We start from the raw sequence: 17,572 nt of genomic DNA on the forward strand, positions 1-17,572 counted from the left end.
GGCCCCTGCCCCCGCCGGGCCGCCCCGCCCCTTGCAGCGCCGGGCCGAGGGCTCGGCCGCCCACCCCGAGGCCAAGGCCCCAGCTTGAGCGCGCCACTCACCTAGTGACCCTGGTCAAGTCATCATTCATCTCCGCCGGGCCTCAGTTTACCCCTTATGAAACAGGGCGCGATTTATAAGCCCCCGCGACGCAGGGGATGCCTCTTGTCAGCAAGGCCCCCTTTATACGGTCCACGCTCCTCTTCCAAGGAGCGCTCCCTGGCGAGAGCCAACCCCGCGCCCCCGGCTCCTGCAGGCGCGCCCACGCTCGACCGGCTGCTCCGTGTGCTGGCACCGGGGACACCGGAAAGTTCCAAAGACACCAGGGGTCCTCCTTGGACTGCAGTTCCCGGGGGAAACCGCATCCGACGCGCCTGCCAGACTGCGATAGGCGGCTTCACAGAGAAGGGACAGGGCGGGGGCCACGCAGCGGGAGAGAGACAGACCACCGTGGGCCGGGCTGTTGTCAGCAAAGGGCTCCCGGGTGGGGTGGCTGAGGCAGGAGCGAGCGGACCGGAAGCGCAGAGGCGGAGGTGGCATTCCAGGCGGGGAGGCCAGCAGAGGCGGAGAGGGGGACTGAACAGAGCGGCCCCATCGGAGGGACAGGAGAATGCGTACCGATACCACAGGAGGGACGCCCGGACCCAGTTTGTGAACGACGGGCTTTATTTTGCAGACAGCAGGGAACTATTAAGAATCGTAAACAGGAGAATGGCAGTATCAAGTCTCTTTCAAAAGATGTCCCCGGAGACTTCGTAGAGGTTGGATAGAAAAGGGAGAAACAGGGGACTGGAGTGAGGAAAGGGACCGGCGTTTGTCCAACATCTCCAAGTGTTTTACCTGTGCAACCTCATCAGACTATTTATAACGCACTTACTGTGCTCAGGGCTCCCAGCCGTTGGGAAGACAGGGCTGCAGCCTTGCAGGCAGGCTGGTGAGGCTGGCCGGGATCTAATGGCTAAGAGGAGGAGGGACGGAACTGTAGGTTTCTGTGGGGCAGTGGAAGGAGAGGAAGTCAGTGGTCTAGCCTAGTGTTTCAGGAGCATTAATGGGAGGTGTCAAGGGTAAGAATGGATGCTGGAGTAGAAGTCCCCAGGACGACTCAGAGCGACAGCGAGCTAGCCCGTCCTCATCCACAGGGTATCGCCCAGAAGGGCTTGCTTTGGTTTCCTAGGTCAAGGGCAGAGAAGGTAAAGGCTACAGGGGCAGGGCAAGAGGGGGCTCTGGCACCCCCTAGCCATGGACTGCTGTACCATCTTCCCCTTCAGGGGAGCTGCTTAGCTAACTGCCCATCCTCCCCAGGACGGTCCTTTTCATCAGCAGCTCAGGAATCCATACCTCCGGTTCAACTTCACTGGGACCCTTCCATTTCTAGGAGCAGCCCACCCTCAAGCCTAACCCTGGCCCACAAACAGCATGTGTCTTCATGGGGAGGGGGGCACACCCAGATACCAAGTGAGGGCGGGTAAGAGCACAACAGAAATGCACAACAGAAAGGGCAGTGAGCTGGTGGATCCGGCGCAGGAATGAGGTCCCAGCCCAGCCATATCTTTCAAGACAAACAGGAAGTCGTTTGTTTATTAAATTGGGAAATCTTCCTAGTTTTAAATTTGGTCACTAATTCAGATTAAAAGAGCCGAGCCCAGCAAGTCCAGGGACCCCATGCAGCTAGCTCACTGGCTGCCAGCTTGTGATCCTTTCCATTCCTTCCTCCTCCCTGACCCCAAACTGAAGATAAGAATCTGAAACCTGGACTAGTGCCCAAAGGAACAGGTACCTGGGAGCTCGTGCATGTTTTAAAACTCCCAGCCATAAGAAAAAGATGGCATCTTTCACGTGACTTGGAATGGAAATTTCTGCTGCCTAAATCTCTTTCTAAACTTTACGTTGCAGGTAATAGAATTGGTCTTCACTGAGCACTTACTATGTGCTTGGCCCAGTTCTGACAGTTTTACCTGGGTTAACCCATTTTACGGATGAGGAAACTGAAGCTCGAAGAAGTAACTAGCCCAAGGACTCCCAGCTAGAAGTGGAAGAGCAAGGACTCAAACCCAGGTCGTCTCCTGGCTGCAGAGACGGAAGTCTTAACCAGAGAAGACGAAACTTCCAGCACCCTTGTGTGTGCACTTCCTTCTGACTGACCCCTCACTGTTGATGGTGAAGGGAGGGGTGGCTCAGTCCAAGCATAGTCATGGCCTCAGGTGTGGATGAGTCCTTGCTCCCTGCCCTATGGACCACGCCTACAGGGTATGCAGGAAGAACAGTGCCTCTGACTACATTTCCACGGTGCAGAAAAGCGGCTGAGGTGGACCTATTAAATGACTTCATCAAGTCCCCACAGCTGGTCACTGCCAGAAGGAGCAGGAACAAACAGACAGCATTATCCATTCTCCCAGTCAACAAACAGCCTTTGAGCCCAGCTATGCCTGGCACCAGCTCTGCAATCAAGGCCCATATTTACAACACAGGTTTTAAGTGTAACTGTAACTTTTAGATGAATGTTCTAGGGGGACAGGAGGGACCCTGTAGTCTTTTATATGCTCAGGTGTTCAGTGCTTCCATGGCAGGCAGAGGGCAGAAAGAAGAAAAGAGGCTGCTGGGAGAAATAATTTTCCTGGATGAAAGAGATCAGAAAGGGCATTCACTTAGGAACTCAAGACTGCAAGGTAAAGTGAGCACATGGTCGACTCAACTCTTACCAACCTCTGTGTAGAAGAAACCAAGTTCTTTGTTGTTTTTTTTCCACGTTCTTTTAAGTGGGATAAAAGAAAGTGGATCTGCCCCACCTTCTGTTATACACAAGTATAAATTTAAGATGGGTTAAATGTGAAAAGCACTAATTGGATATTTTTTAGAAGAGAATTTTAAGAGAATATTTTTATTACCTCAGACAGTGGACGGATTTTATAAAGGTGGAACAATAAGTGCAGGATAGAAATGAAAATTGATCAATTTTAGCACATGGAAATTAAAAACTTAGAATTATAAAAAGACATTTAAAATTTGAAAAGACAAGCCCTAGACAGGAAAACAGTATTTGGAATACATGATCTACAAAGGACTAGCTTCCAGCATATATATATATAAGAACTTCTGCAATGAAGGAGAAAAGACAACCCCGTAGAAAAATGGGCAAAAAAATGGGGACAGGCAACTGACAGGAGTGGAAACTCAAAGAGCCAACGAACATATCACCAGATGCCTACCTTCACCACTAAAGAGGAAATGCCAAGTGAAATCACAGTAAGATGCCACTTCACCCCACTAAGAGAGACAAAATGAAATCTCACTACCCAGTGTCAGGGTCACTGCCAGTGACGGTGTAAACTAGTTCAGCCACTTAGGGTTTTTTGCTTTCATTTTCTACATTTTTTTGAATTGAGGCATCACACACACGTTCGATAGAGTGCAATGACTGCACAAACCTTAAATGTAGAGCCCGATGATTTTTGTTACCTACCTACACACCCGGGTAACCACCACCCATAGGTCCCATCATGCCGCTTCCCACTTGATGTCCTCTCCTTGAGGTAACTAGTATTCACTGCTTTCCTCGCAGGTTCATTTTGTGTGGTCTAGAACGTCACCTGAGCTCTTGGCTTCTTTCTTTCGATGTGCTATCTGTGAGATTCATCCATGTTGTTGTGTGTAGCAGTCATTTGCTTTTTTTTTTTGCCAAGTAGCGTTCCATCACATGGGTATACCATCATTTCTTTCTCCATTCTCCCGATGATTGGCATCTGAATTGTTTCCATTTGGGGGACTATTACGAATAAACGTGCTGTGAACATTCTTGACGTTCAGCTCACAGCTACTCTGGTGAGTGATTGGGCAATATTGTCAAGTTGCAGAAGTATATACTCTGTGACCCAGCAATTCTCCTCCTCGGAAAGCATATTAGAAAAACTGTCCCATGTGTTAAAAGAGGCATGAGTAAGTAAATGATATAAATATCTAACCACTATGCTGCACATTTGGACCTACTGTAATATTTGAATGTCACCTGTCATTAAAAAAAAAAAAGAAGAGGCTGTGTTATTTATAATTGCAAAAATAAAATGAAATAACCGGAAGGGCCCACCAACAGGAGAGTGAGTGAGTCGGTAAATTTTGGTACAGTCATGTATAGAAATACAAGTAAATAAAATAAAGCTAATTGTATCAACATGGATGACTCAGAAACATTGAGTGGAAAAAGCAGGATTTAGGAGAATACAGACTCTACGATGCCATTTATATAAAATTTTAAAACACGCAGTATACTACTGTGATGAAGTACAATACTATGTATTGGTTAGGAACACGTCTGTACGTCATAGTAGTACAAAAAACGCATGGCCCAGATAGCAAATCGAGCACAGCGATCTACTATAGGCAGGGGCGAAGGGGGAAGAGCTTGGGAAATGAGTACAGGGGTAGCGACTGAATTCATGAGTGCTCTCGTTTTTCAGCCAGGCGATCAGCACACAAGTGGTAGCTATTTCATTCTTAGACGTGACATATATCGAAATAACTTTTAAAAACATAAAGGGATGGAGATAAATAAGATAAGTGGTGTTCTGGTACGTGTTTGACAACTGGCTGTAGGGAGGAGGGCGTGCGTAGCAGTCAGTCACCTGTTTCTGTGGCATAAATGTTCCCGCCATAGCTGATTTCAAACTACCAATATGACACCAACCAGCTCACAGAATTCCTGAAAGTGTAACAGTCAGCACTCACAAACCGATATAAGCTGGCTCCAACACACCATTGTCACTGAAGGGGGCAGCTAGGTACTCTGAAGGCCAGAGCCGGAGGCCCAGACTCCCTCCCTCTGAGGGCTTTTCCAACACCCTCGGAGATAGATCGAAAGCTGGATTGTATTGACTTACTGCTGTTAAGTTACCCCTAAACCAAGCAGTTTAAAACAACAAATGTTTGTTATCTCACACAGCTTCTGAGAGTCAGGAAAACATGAATTAGCTGGCTGGCTGTGGCACAGGATCTCTTCCGAGGTTGCCGTCAAGCTGTCAGACAGAGCTGCAGTCACCGGTAGCAAGTGATGAGACAGAGGGAGAGACAGAGACAGGGAGAGAGAAAGACAGAGACAGAGAATAAGATGGAGATGCAGTGACTTTTATAACCTAATCTCGGAAATGACACACCAGCCCTCTGAGGGACCCTGTTATCCACACAGCACCACTGATACAATGCCCAGGGGGTGTGACAACGATGGCGAGCAGCAGGCATCACTGCGGGCCGTCTTGGAGGTCGGCTCCCACACGGATCGCAGTTGAAGGGGAGCACTGGTTGCCCTGAGATGCTAGTAAAGAGGCTGGAGGGTGCCTAGAGTCTCCGCACGAGGAGACATGGGAGCACGGAAGGCCAAGCCCTGTGTGCAGCTCAGGAACCTGAGAAGTTTATGGGTTTACTGGAAAGCATGCAGCTATTCTTGTCGGGAGCCCAGGCTTTCAGTCTCACCTTGGTCCTAGTGATAAGGACCAGGCCTCACCTCTCCCTGCCTTCCCTCTGCTGGTGCAGATGCTGGGGTCCTGGCACATCAAGCCCTAGACCAAAGTCACCTTGTCCAAGCCCTCAAGAGTTCCTTCTTCCCTTACATTCCCCCTCAGTCATAACAAGAAACCCTTCTTATTTCCATAGCCTGCCCCTGCCACGTCCCCACTAGCCCCAGAGAGCAGCATATGCTACCGTGTCCACCAGTCACATGTCCATGCTGGCCTCTGAGATCCCACTGACATTTGGAGTCTGGTGTTGATCTCTGAGTGAAATAAAACATTGCCCCAAAATGGAAGGAGACACAAGGCAGGCGTGCTGTCACTCTGCTTACATGGGGTATTCATCCTATGAAAACTCATCGAATGGCACACTTGCGATCTGTACGATTTTCCATGTGGATATCATACTTATGAGTTTTTCTTTGAGCAGTCCCAGAGACAGTGACATCTGTGTCTGGGAAGAGGCCAGACAGACAAGGAAGCATTCTTTCCAAGCTGCTGCCTACCTGTCCTCCAGGGAACCCAGGGAAGATGTGGGGCAGCTCCGTTCAGGCGGGATCTGGGGGGGAAGGTCTGAAAGGGGATAAAATTGGATGGTCCTTGGCACCAGGGTAATAAAGGGACCAGTGAGATGTTCAGGGGTGTAGGCGTCCCCGGCACTGCTCACCCTCCTCAGCACTGTCCAGACCCAGCTGCCAGGTCTCAGGAATTATGAAGCATACTCTGCAGTAAGGGGGTGATAAGGACAGGGGTTCCCAATGGTCAGGATCAAACAGTGCAGGCGTGCTTTCTCTTGGTAGACAGGTCGGTGGGATATCGGGAGTGGGAGACAATGGGGTCAGACCAGCACCATCAAGTGGAAGATAAGGAAGGTGCCCCACTATACCTCGTTCTCCATACCTCCTCCTGGGCTTCACCCTTCCAGGCACTATTCACTGTGTTCCTCTTGAACCTGGAAGACAAAACTGACCAAGTTTTGTCACCACAGTGCCTAGCACACATTGGCTGCTCAGTAAATGCTGGATGAGGAAGAGGGACCTAGGCAGGCCTTTTTATGTCCCGTCATGTGGAGCCTTGGTAGAAATGGGGTGACGAAGGGACGTGACTGTGGCTGGGGAATCAGGGAAGAAATTGGTGGTGAGGATCCTGGCTGTCCAGGGACCAGGCCCCCTGGCGGGTCAGGATTTTCTTGTTTTCTTTCCCTTGCCCAGTCAGGCCAGGCTAAGTCCTGTCGCACCAAGTTACATACCCAACACCCACCCCTTTGATTTGCAGGCGGTGCCAGGAGGAGATGGCCCTCAAGATGCCAGCGAAAGGTGCTGAGCTAGCACAGCGCTTGCCCTAGTGGCTGGATGGGGGTTCAGCTGTGGGCACAGCTAATGCCCCACCCATGGGGTCCTTAGAGTGGCTTCCTTAGTGTCCCTAGATGGATCTGTTCCCCAACCATTGCAGCCAGCCAGCTGCTACAGCCTGGCCAGAAGCCATCTCTCTTACCCACTTGCCAGGGGAGCCATGCTAGACTGGGCTCCCATTTCCAGCTCCTCACTGAGTCCTCTGACCTGCCGCGGCCTGTGGTCAGGCTCAGACCACACCCAGACCTCCTGGTTCCACACTGATGCCCTACCCTACCTTTGCCGGGGGCACTTCCTGCCAGTCCCTCTGTGACTATCTGTGACTGCCCGCCTCTCCCAAACCCTCTCTGTGCAATTGTCATTTCTTATAAAAATTAACCCCACCTTCTTTCCCATGCGTAGACAGTGCCGATTCAGAGACAAAAGCGAGACGTCCACCATTCAAGTGCCCTTGATAGTGGGTCAGTCCCACCTTGGCACCTGCAGTGACAACAACAGTGACCGCAGGGAGACTGGGGCACTGAGGTTCTCAAAGAAGCAGCGGCTCCAGCTGCTCTGTGGTGCCGCAGAGCCCAGCAAGTCCCCAGAGCCAGAGGCAGGGGTGTCGGCCGGCACTGCCTTTGTTCTTCTTCCCTGAGAGGGCGGCCATGCCTGCTTCACCCTCTTTCCCCTGAACAGACTTGTTCAGGTGCATCAGTGACAGAACTGTGGCTAAAGCTAGATTCCTGGTCCTGGATGACCAGAGGCTGAGGACCTACATCTCAAACTGTCACTGGAGTGTGTTCCTTGTAACCCAGTCCCTCAATTTGTTCTGGGGTGAAATCGATCCGAGGTCCAAACCAAGTTTAGGTAACATGGTAAGCTCCAGGCCCTTGGGGGGAAGGGGCGGGGATGTCACAATGCACGTTAGCACAGTAAAGGCTCTGAGAAGGCCTGTGGGAAATAAACTCATTTAAATCCATGATTCCTAAACTTTCACTGTCACAGACTTTTTATTTTAGACCACGTGCTAATGGAACACCTTCTGCATCTTTGGGGACCACCTCATTCAGCCTCTTTCCTCACCAGGAGGTCTCAGGCAGGGCCTTGACCCTCACTGCCACTCCCAGGGGGCTTGTCCCAGGGATGGAGGATTCAGTATCCTCCCAAGTGTGTCCAGGGAGCAAGCGCCTCGGAGGCTGGGACCTTGTTAAAAAGGCGGGACCTCCAGCCCCACCCCAGCCTCCTGCTCTTCGTGTTACCAGCCGCCCCCCCCACCCCGCCCCCGTGAGGTGACAAGCAGCAGTGTGAGAAACACTTGTCCACCCTCCACATGGCTGGTTGGGTCACCTCCCCAGCCACATTTTGAACCTCGCACCTGTTTGGGGAATTCCTCACATTACGAATCCTCCTTCCCAAGGCCCATGAGGGGGACCAAGGGGAACTGCCAGCCATCAAAGAGGCCTGGCTTTTGCAGAGGCTCATTGAAAGGTCTGGGGAGTTTTTCCAGCTCGGCCTTTCATCCTTGCTCGGATGTCTCTTCCACAGAGAAGCCTGGAGCCTCGGAGATGGTCCTCTTGGGGAGTCCAACCAGAGCACCTCTGAGTCAGCCACAGCCTCCCCTAGAAGGTCAGCGGTGGTCATTCAAGGGTCAGACACAGTCACTCTTAGCAGCTCTCCCCGCCACCCCCTTGGATAGAACCCAAAAGAAAGAAAAGGTGAGCCAGCGTCTAGGGAGAAGACATTTATTTAGATTTTGCTACATAAATAGCTATGGAAAGCTGGGAGGACTGAAGGGAGCAGCCGCTGTCTCCCTCTGCACACTAAGGCCCTCAAGGAGCCCGTGGGGATGGGAGTGGGGAGGAAGCCTGGGAATGACTGGGAGAGACAGGAACTCTGGGCGCTATCTGGCATGAGGCCCCCTATATGAGAGAGAGAAAAAAAGCGGGGTGGGGCTGACAGCCCAGATGTCATGAGGGAGAGAGAAGTGGGGGTCAAAGAAGTCACAGCACTTGGAAGTCACTGGGTCAGAGCCTGTACCACGTCCTTCACCAGCATGGTTCCAATCACCATCTTTTCGCTGTTGACTGTCAGCTGGGCAGGTCCAGCAGGCCGCGCGTCCAGGGTCAGCAGGACCAGGCTCCCACTGGTCAGCGTCCTCCCTGCAAACCTGAGATGGGGTAGAGGGAGGGGCTCAGCCCTGGGGCATGGGGCCCCTCCTTAAAATAGGCCCAAGAGCCCATCTCTTCCCCTCTGCTAGTGGCCTAGTACCTGTACTCATCAGACGTCCCACAGGGGACACGACCCAGGTTGGCAGTGGTGGTCACCTTCTGCACCACAACGTGGTCACTCCGACAGGCGTCCAGCAGCGTGAGCTTCTCCGTGATCTCATTCATGCCTGTCAGCTTTCCTGGGGGCAGAGGTCATGATGCGGGCAGAGGCCTTGGTAGTTCACCTAGGTCTGCCCGCTGAGCATCCGCGCCAAGTTCTCAGGCTGGGCAGGTCTGAATGACCCTCCCCTGTCCTGGAGAGGAGGTACTTCCCTCAAGAACTCCCCTGGCCCTTCCTCAAGAAGCCTTTGTCGGCCTGCCAAGCCCACCTAGGGCTCCCGCCCACGCCGTTGACCAAAGACTGATTTGGCACTTCCCCATCGTCAGACATCTGGGCCACCAGCCCTTGATGGCCAGTCACTTCTCAGAGTTTCCCGCACCCTGGACCCCACATCCCTTGGTTCCTCCCAGGTGGCCCTCCAACCGAGTTCAATCCCTCCCGGCTCCTGAGGCTGAGTCCTCACAGAAAGAGCGCTGGTGGCTGCTGCACTCCTGGCCAAGGCCAAGGCCCTGGTCCTCACCAGACAGGCCAGGGTCCGGCAGGCACATGCAGCCCTCACGGTGGACCCCTAACTTCACCTGTGCAGTAGCTCCAGACCTGGCCAGGGCTTCTGAAGCCCCCAGGGACGCGCAGCACCCGTGGAACCCCTTGCTGTAGGGCTGACCTCTCCTCTTCACCCACACGCTCCGGCAGCTGAGTGTGCGCCTTCATCTGCCCTCCTGCCTGCCTTCTCCTCTGCCTCCCTCATCTGGGCCTCTGCTGCTTCTCTCCCCCTGAGAACGCCCCTCTCCTGCTGCTTCTATCCGCTCCTCTTGCCCTGTCCCTCGAGTCCCTCCATGTTCGAGCCTCCTTATTCCTAAGAAGTTCTGCCCAGAAGCAAGATTCTTCATCGTGCCAAGGCTGTGTCTCCCTCCCCATTCGTGGCCAAAGTCCTCCAAAGACTCCAATTCCCTCAAGCCCTGGTTTCCTTCAACCCACTGCAGCTGGCCTCTGTCCCCATTTTGTAATGACCTCCTCTCTCTGATGCTGGCGGAAGCCTCCCGCCTGCTGGATCTGAAGGTCTCAGTCCCCCTGGCCTGCAGACTCCCCGAGGCACTTCTGCCTTCTCCCTCCCCTCCTTTTCATCCTGAAGGATGCAGCTTTTCCTCAAGGACAGTCCTTGGCCCTCTTATCTTCCCGCCCATCTCCCAGGGTGATCTCAGCCATATTTACAGCTTCAATTATCACTCTGTGCTCATGACTCCAGCCTTGAAGTGTTTCCTGGGCACAGACCCACATTTTTAGTTGCATACCAAACACCTCCTCCTGAATTTCCCAAACGCACTGCAAAATCAGCTGATCCAAAACTAACCATGCTCTTCCCTCCTCCCTCACCCAAATTCATTCTTTCTTATTGCAGATCAGGGGTTTGGCAAATTACATCCGGCAGGCCAAATCCAGCCTACCACTTGTGTGGCCAGTAATGCTTTTTTTAATATTTTTAAGTGTAGGGGGGGATCAAAATATTAATTTCATGACACGCGAAAATTGTATGAACTTCAAATTAAGTGTCCATAAATAGAATTTTATAGGGACGCCGCCACACTCATTTATTTACAGATTATCGGTGGCTGTTTCTGTGTTACGACGGCAGGGTTGAGTGATTTGCAGCACAGACCACATGGCCCGCCAAGTCTAAAATGTTTGCTTTATGGCCCATTACAGAAAAAGTGTGCGACCCCTGGTCTGGGCGAACCCAGAAATTCTGGAATAGCTTAGATGTGTCCCCTCCTCCTTCTCAGGGAAAGTGGCTGTGGCTTCCCTCTTCCCAGCACCACTCCCCCGCCCAGCCCTTCCTTCCCTGTCACAGCTCTAATCCTGGTCCTCACCCTCTCGCAGATCTACTGCAGCAGCCTTGCACCTGGTCACAGAGTTTGGTGCCAGGTCACACACCAAGTGAGTGGCAGGTTCGGAACTTCCACCAGGGCTCACGGAGCCCCCGTTTCTCCCATTTAGGCTGCCCGGCCTCTTTTCCTGCTGCGGGGGGCTGGGGGAGGGGCTCCCAATTCCAGTCCAAGCTGTGACTGCTGCCCGATTCCTCTTTCTGAAGTGGAGGCCTGAACCTGTCCCCTTCCTCACTCAAAAACCTTCAGTGAGTCCTCTACTGCTAGGAAAATGAAACCTACAGTCCTTACTTCTCCAATGATGTAGTTGGACCCACTAACCTCTGTGAACCTTCTGGCTCTGAAATTCTAGGACTGAAAACCTTAACCGTAGCATTCGAAGCTTCCGGAAACTAGATCGAACATATTTTCAGCTTTGTTCTTACTCCTCCCCTGGGCTAGGGACTCCATGCCCCAAACCAAACTACTTCCTCCCTCACTTCTCGTAAACTTGCAACAACACTTACTCGTGATGTTTCCCCCAGTTGGAATGCTGGCCTAGAATTTTCTGCCTGGCTGAGTCCCAACTCTCTCCAAAGTCTCACTGAGGTGTCCTGGACTCTGTGGAGTCTTTGCTGGAGCCACAGGCCACAAAGCCTCTGTGTCTGGTGCAGCTGAGGGTCCTTCAGCACGACCATGTCATGGGCTTCTCTGGTCCCAGTAGGTGATGCTGAGTCCCCTCCTTTACTGCCCCCAGGGAACACTCACCTTGTTCCTTCTTGAACTCATTTTCACTCATGAACACGGGAGCCATCAGCTCCCCCACAGGTGGCTGAATGGAGACGTAGAACTGTCGAGTTTGGGTGCTGGGGAGGGTGGGAGAAGATGGAGAGAAAGTGAGGCCAGCATCTCTAACCCTTGCCTCTCGCTTTGTCTGGGGCCAGGGCTTGTAGGCAGCAGGAGAGTGAGGTGAGCCCTGAGGCCTTGGGACGGCTTCGGGACCCACCAGATCATGACATAGCCCCGCCAACCGCCACCTCCAGCTCCAGTTTGTTTTGATACCAGCTCTCCCCAGCCCGCCGTCCCACCCCACCATGAGATGACCATGTACCACAGCTGGAAGTTGGCCGCCTGGGTTGAATCGCAGAAATTAATGCCCATGACAGCAGTGGCAGACTCTCCGGGTGCCAGGGACTCTGCAGTGGTACGAGACAGAGACGGGGGAGACACCATCACCCTCTGGACACAGCTCCTCTATGGAATCCTATCTTTCTGGGCCCCAGGAGACAGTTCCTGGCTCTCTCCTAAAGTCTAAGCTTCAACGCCCTTCTCCCGACCCTCACCCATTTAAGTCGGTCTTGAAACAACCAAGCCTCCAGCAGCTCCTGCCCTGATTCAGACTCGATCATTTCCTAGTCTAACCTGTCCACCAGGACATGGATCATGTTAGATGTTATCTCTATGCCCCCCAAACCTGGCCCCTGGCCTGGCGCAGACAGGACATCGGGAGCCACAGAAAGACTGCCCAGGAGCCCCCTTCTCCACCATGTTCAAGGCCATTCTGTACCGATTTCAGGAAACGCCTGGATGCTGATGCCAGCAGGCAGCCTGGGGGTGCCCACGTGCAGGCTCTTGATGGGGGTGTCAGAGCTGTTGGAGAAGTGGACGTGCACGGACACCATGTGGGGATCCCCAGAGAAAGGCTGGCGACTGAAGGCGTAGTCCACAGCCAGCCCCTCGCCAGCTACACGGTGTAGCAGCTCCTGCCTCCCGACTCCTGACACTGGGCTCAGCAGCTAGAAGGCAGGAAGCGGAGGGGAAGTATGCAAATGAGCAAGAAGGCGAGACCGTGTTCCAGCCTTGTCCCTCCCCAGGTTCCTCCAGCAACAGGGACTCAAGGCTATTCCCTCCATCACACCCCCTACACGCAGGTCCACACCTTAGGAGGCAGCACAGACCTGTGTCTCTGTCCTGTCCCACTCACCGAGGGCACCAGCGGGGAGTCCGTGAGTGTCAGGCCCTCCAAGTCAGCAGCTAGACTGGTGGACACAGCCGTGGGGGGAGACACAGGCTGGACACTGGGAGGGGTGACTGTGGGAACAGATGAGGAGTACTGTGATGGGGAGAAGCAAAGTGGAATCGCCCTAGGTTGGGCAGGGAGCCCTGGGCTCAGGGAGCAGACTGTTCAGCACCATGGACAGCGGGGCTCGGGCCAGGCTGGTGGGTCTGAGTGGATACCCACCCTTGACCCCAGCTCCACACCTGCTGCCCTCTCAGGCCTGAAGGTGTGTTCTGTATGCTCCTCCCACTCCCCACCCCCCAGGTCCAAGGAACCCAGGCCAGAGCTCCCACAGGCCCTCCTGAGTCACTCTCCAGGCCACCTTCCCCGTGGCCTCTCCCGCCCAAACTCACAGTCCTCTAGGTCAAGCAGGGAGATCTCCTTGGCTGCAGGGGCACTTTTGCCACCGGGAGGCTGAAATAGAAAAATGGGGAGTGGCTGTGGGGGGTGTGCCACGCCTCTTCCAGGCTGGCGGGAGATGCCGCGGTGTGTTCTGGATGATGGGGAAGGCCTTGGTCTCTAAGCCTGCTCCCCTACCCCCGCCCCAAGGTGCTCACTGTCTTCTTCCTCCAGGAGGCAGGCTCCGCCGGCTCCTCCTCGCTCTCTGAAGACATCTCAGACTCTGATGAGCTACTGCTGGAGTCGCTGCCCTCATCTGAAGACGAGTCTTCTCCTCGTCCCTCTGCCACCTTCTTCCTCTTCTTCATCTTCCTCTTCGCACCATCCTCCTCGCTCTGTTCACTGGAGGACAAGGGGGCAAACGGCGCTCAGGCTCAGACTGGACACCCACTCCTCACCTCCCGGAAGAGAGGAGAAGCCCTGAAAAGTGGGGGTGAGGGTGGAAAGTCTGAGCCAGCTCGGACCCCTGGCCTTTGACTGCTTCTCTGTGCTGCCCCCACGAGCCCACCTGCGGCTGGCCAGAGCAGCCGTGGCTTGAGCTGACCAGCTCGGGAGGAGGCCCAGGGGCTCGGGAAACTGGCCCGGGCTGCATGTGAGCCCTTCTCTTCCAGGGGAGGCCTTGAGCCCACCAGTCGCCTGGCTCCCCTCCTACCTCTCACTGCTCCTGCCCTTCTCCTCGTCCTCGTCCTGGTCTTCGTTGTCAGATGCGCTGCTGGACTCCCCTGAGCCGCTCTCACTGCTGCTCTTACTGTCTGACTCGCTCTCGGACCCGGGGTCTGCGGAGGAACCATTTCGGGCTTCTCTCCCTGTGTGCCGGCCTCCCTGGGTCCCAGGCAGGTGCCCTGGGCTCCCCGCTTCAGACTGTGCACTGAGGGTGCAAACTCTCCCCGTGACCTGCACTGGCCCCAGACCCCAACTAGACCAACTGGGACACAGATGGACCTGTACGGATACACTTACACAAGCACACACACTCCTGGGACCTGCAGTCACTCAGGTGCATGCACACATACACAAGTACACACAGGCAGGGGCACACGCCCTTGGCCGTATGACCATGTAACACACACACACACACACACACGCACACACAGCCAGCCAGCCACAAGGCAAGCACAGGGTGGGAACAAGGGACCCCCACTCTGCTGATCTCACCGCTGTCTGCAGACTCTGTGGGGCCTGACTCCCCCTCAGAGTCTGAGTAGAAGGGTTTCTCCTTCTCCTTCCTCTTCTCCCGGTTTGAGCACTTGGTCCATTCAGGTACCTGGAGGTCGGGGGTGTGAGAGGGGGGAGGGTTAGGAAATCGTGGTGGGGGAGGGGGAGGGAAAAGCAGAGCCTTCTTATCCTTCACTTCTATCTGTCCCCAGGAAGGAATAGTGGGGGAAGAAAGGAGCTCTGTCCATGGAGGGGAGGGGACGCTGCCCACAGAGGGGGCACTGCCAAACCAGGGAAGCAGCAGAGGGCAGGCACAGGGGTGTAGCAACGGAGGGGAGGGGAGGGGATGGGGGAGCACTGCACGCCGAGCAGAGGGCACACGGCACACGGGGGTGGGGGACCTCAATGTATTCGCCCAGCAGGCCCACGTGGGTCTCAATAAGGGAGAGATCTTCCTCCTGCATGTGGGGAGGGTGTCAGTGGGGCCAGCGCTTCAGACACCGCGGCTCCCCGCTGCCTGTCCCTCCACACGTGCAGTCCAACCCGCCACCCCTGCTGACCTCCACGTTGCGCACAGATGGGTCCGGGGCCTCCTCTGGCCAGTCTGGGAGTTCCTGGTAGCCCGTGGCCTTGGCATTGAGCAAGTGGGACAGCGAGCCCAGCTGGAAGTGGTCCCGGTCTGGAGACAAGGTTAGAGGTCAAGCCAGGGTGGCAGTGAGGCATTGCCCTGGAACTTGTTTCCTAAGGGATTGTTGCAATTCTGATGGGGACCCTCTAGCTAGGGAAGAAAGGATGGGCGTGTCCCTTAACAGCCTTTCCATGCTGGCTGCACCTTCAGGCCTATAGGCTGCAAAAGGCTGTCTAGCCCAACCAGAGCAAGGCGGAGGGGCCGGGGCAGGTGGGACTGCAGAGGGGCGGACTCTGGGCCCGGAGGTGCTGCTGTCCTGTCTGCTCGGGTTTGCCTGCTGGGGCAGGAGAGGTGTGGTGTGGTGTCTCTTCCAGAGCATTGGGGACTGGAGGTCTAGCTGGGCTGAAGACAGCAACCAAGGACAGCAACTGGGAATGGGAGGCCGGCCGGGCTGGGATAGGGCCGGGGCAGAGGAGGGCGGCACAGGGATTTGCGAGTGGGGACAGTATTTGGGAGGAGAGGGACTGTCCCCCTTCTTGCCAGGAAATTTTCAAATCTGCTCCGCAGATGTGGGTCCAGGGAAGAAAAAGCGCAGAAAGCAAAGACACCAGGAGAACGAGCGTTATGGAGGAGGCTGCCCTCCTGTGTGGGTTCCTGGGTCAGGGATTCGGAGGGGAGACCCTCTCCTGTCAGCCTCTCCGAGAGCCCCTGTCCTGGAAGATGAGCCCCAGACAGAGGCCAGGCTGGGGTTTGACCTCCAGTGACAGCACGAAGTGCCACAACTGCCTTCCCAGGACCCTTACGAATATACACCTCTCATTGCGTTTACTTTCTGCCCTCCTGGGCCCTTGAATTTAATGCCTTGCTATAGAGAGCCTGCTCAGGGAGAGATGGAAAGGGGAGCCTAGCGGAGAGGAGCTCATCCTGGCTGGGAGGGCAGAGACTGAGGTGCAGTGATGCTGGTGGTGGTTGTGGGCAGGCAGAGCAAGCCCTGGGTGCTGCAGGACCGGCAAAGGGTTGGGCAGGGGCAGGAGGGAGGTGCCTTTTCCGGAAATCCTGCCCACGAGAGCCTGGTGCCTAGCTGGGACGGAGACCTCAAAGGGAGATCTGGGACCAGGGTCCTGGTCAGTTCCTCCCCTGGCCCCAGGAAGGTCACTCCTGATTTCAGCTCCCACCTTTGAAAGATGACTCCAGGACGGGGGCTGGTTTGGGTGCCAGGAAGAGCTTCTTAGCATGGCGGCTGAGGACCCCGCCCTGCTCGGAAGGGACGATAAGCTGGCGGGTGAAGCGTGCTCGGTCACGGATATCATAGTTCTGGTCATACTTGGCTAGACTCAGCACATACTGGGTCAGCAGCTTGGTCTGGGGGGCAAGAGGTGGGTCATCAGCCGCCAGAGAGGGTGGGGACACAGTTCTCAGAACCAGCCTCTGTAAGCCAATACCTCCGCGCAGTGCTTCGGCTCTCCCCACGTCCCCTCCCACCCGGCTGCTGAACAGACTGCGTTTTCCCTCACCTCCCTGGGCCTGACCCCTGACCCCAACTTTGACAGCTGCCTTGGGCCAGCAAGAGGTCGCCCTTTGGACCGTCCTCCTCTTGGCTTGTACTCTGCTCCTCAGGTGTGTGGTCCCATGGCCCCAGGCCCAGCTCCGCCCACTTAGTGCAGGCCACCTGACCTCTTCGCTCTGGGATGCCAGGGTGAGTGGAGGTCTGGAACATTCTCCCAGACCTCAGTGTCTAGGTGCCATCACCCAAGGGGAAGCTAGATGACAGAAACTTCAGCAGGGGCTGCGCCCACAACCTTTGACTCACCTAGCAGATTCTGAGCAGCCCAGGGGTCTCACGACCACTAACCCCGCCTTGAAAGGTCCTAGTGACATTAGAGCGGCTGCAGTCACATGAGTTCACTCTCTGTAGTCAAGGCAGCTGGACCCCGGGACCTAAAATCTCTTGATTTCTACCCTGATCCCAGCCTAGTCCAACCTGTCTAACCTTTACAAAATGGCAGGGGGTGGCCATCGTTTCGGGAGTGTCTCCTAGTGAGAAGCATTGCCCTGGGTGCTTCACGCCATCTCGTGTCACCTCTACAACGCTCCTGAGAGGTGGTGCTATTGCCCCTTTTACAGAGAAGCATCACCAGGTCCTGGACTCGCCAAAGGCAACTCTATCCGCACTGCTGACCTATGGGGACAGCCCTCGTCCAGGTCCCCATCTCTATGACCAAGACAGTTAAAACACCAAGTTCCTACGTCCTGAGTCACTACAGCCAGAGTGA

The 17,572-nt window shown here is 54.9% G+C and overlaps 2 protein-coding genes across 11 annotated transcripts in view; both read right to left on the reverse strand.

The window, feature by feature from the left end:
- The window catches only part of CPEB1 (cytoplasmic polyadenylation element binding protein 1), a 54,288-nt gene extending 53,732 nt beyond the window's left edge, over positions 1-556 (reverse strand). For all 5 annotated transcript variants that reach the window (XM_006905303.3, XM_025050006.1, XM_025050010.1 and 2 more), the window contains exon 1: positions 102-556. The gene's annotated coding sequence lies outside the window, so the exon portion shown is untranslated. The remainder of the gene's footprint in view (positions 1-101) is intronic.
- An 8,040-nt stretch (positions 557-8,596) lies between these two features.
- The window catches only part of AP3B2 (adaptor related protein complex 3 subunit beta 2), a 35,026-nt gene continuing 26,050 nt past the window's right edge, over positions 8,597-17,572 (reverse strand). For 5 of the 6 annotated variants that reach the window (XM_025050024.1, XM_025050026.1, XM_025050027.1 and 2 more), the window contains 12 exons: positions 16,475-16,661; positions 15,232-15,350; positions 14,672-14,780; positions 14,169-14,292; positions 13,675-13,858; positions 13,471-13,531; positions 13,043-13,149; positions 12,626-12,854; positions 12,170-12,254; positions 11,827-11,924; positions 9,137-9,275; positions 8,605-9,035 (listed from right to left, as the gene is read on the reverse strand). In XM_025050024.1, coding sequence (XP_024905792.1) covers positions 8,885-9,035; positions 9,137-9,275; positions 11,827-11,924; positions 12,170-12,254; positions 12,626-12,854; positions 13,043-13,149; positions 13,471-13,531; positions 13,675-13,858; positions 14,169-14,292; positions 14,672-14,780; positions 15,232-15,350; positions 16,475-16,661 — 1,593 coding nt within the window. In that variant the 3' untranslated portion in view covers positions 8,605-8,884. Of the gene's footprint in view, positions 9,036-9,136; positions 9,276-11,826; positions 11,925-12,169; positions 12,255-12,625; positions 12,855-13,042; positions 13,150-13,470; positions 13,532-13,674; positions 13,859-14,168; positions 14,293-14,671; positions 14,781-15,231; positions 15,351-16,474; positions 16,662-17,572 lie in introns of all 6 variants that reach the window. The other variant, XM_006905306.1, reaches the window with a different exon arrangement.

The sequence above is a fragment of the Pteropus alecto genome, unplaced genomic scaffold, assembly GCF_000325575.1.
Source record: "Pteropus alecto unplaced genomic scaffold, ASM32557v1 scaffold60, whole genome shotgun sequence".
Lineage (NCBI taxonomy): Eukaryota > Metazoa > Chordata > Mammalia > Chiroptera > Pteropodidae > Pteropus > Pteropus alecto.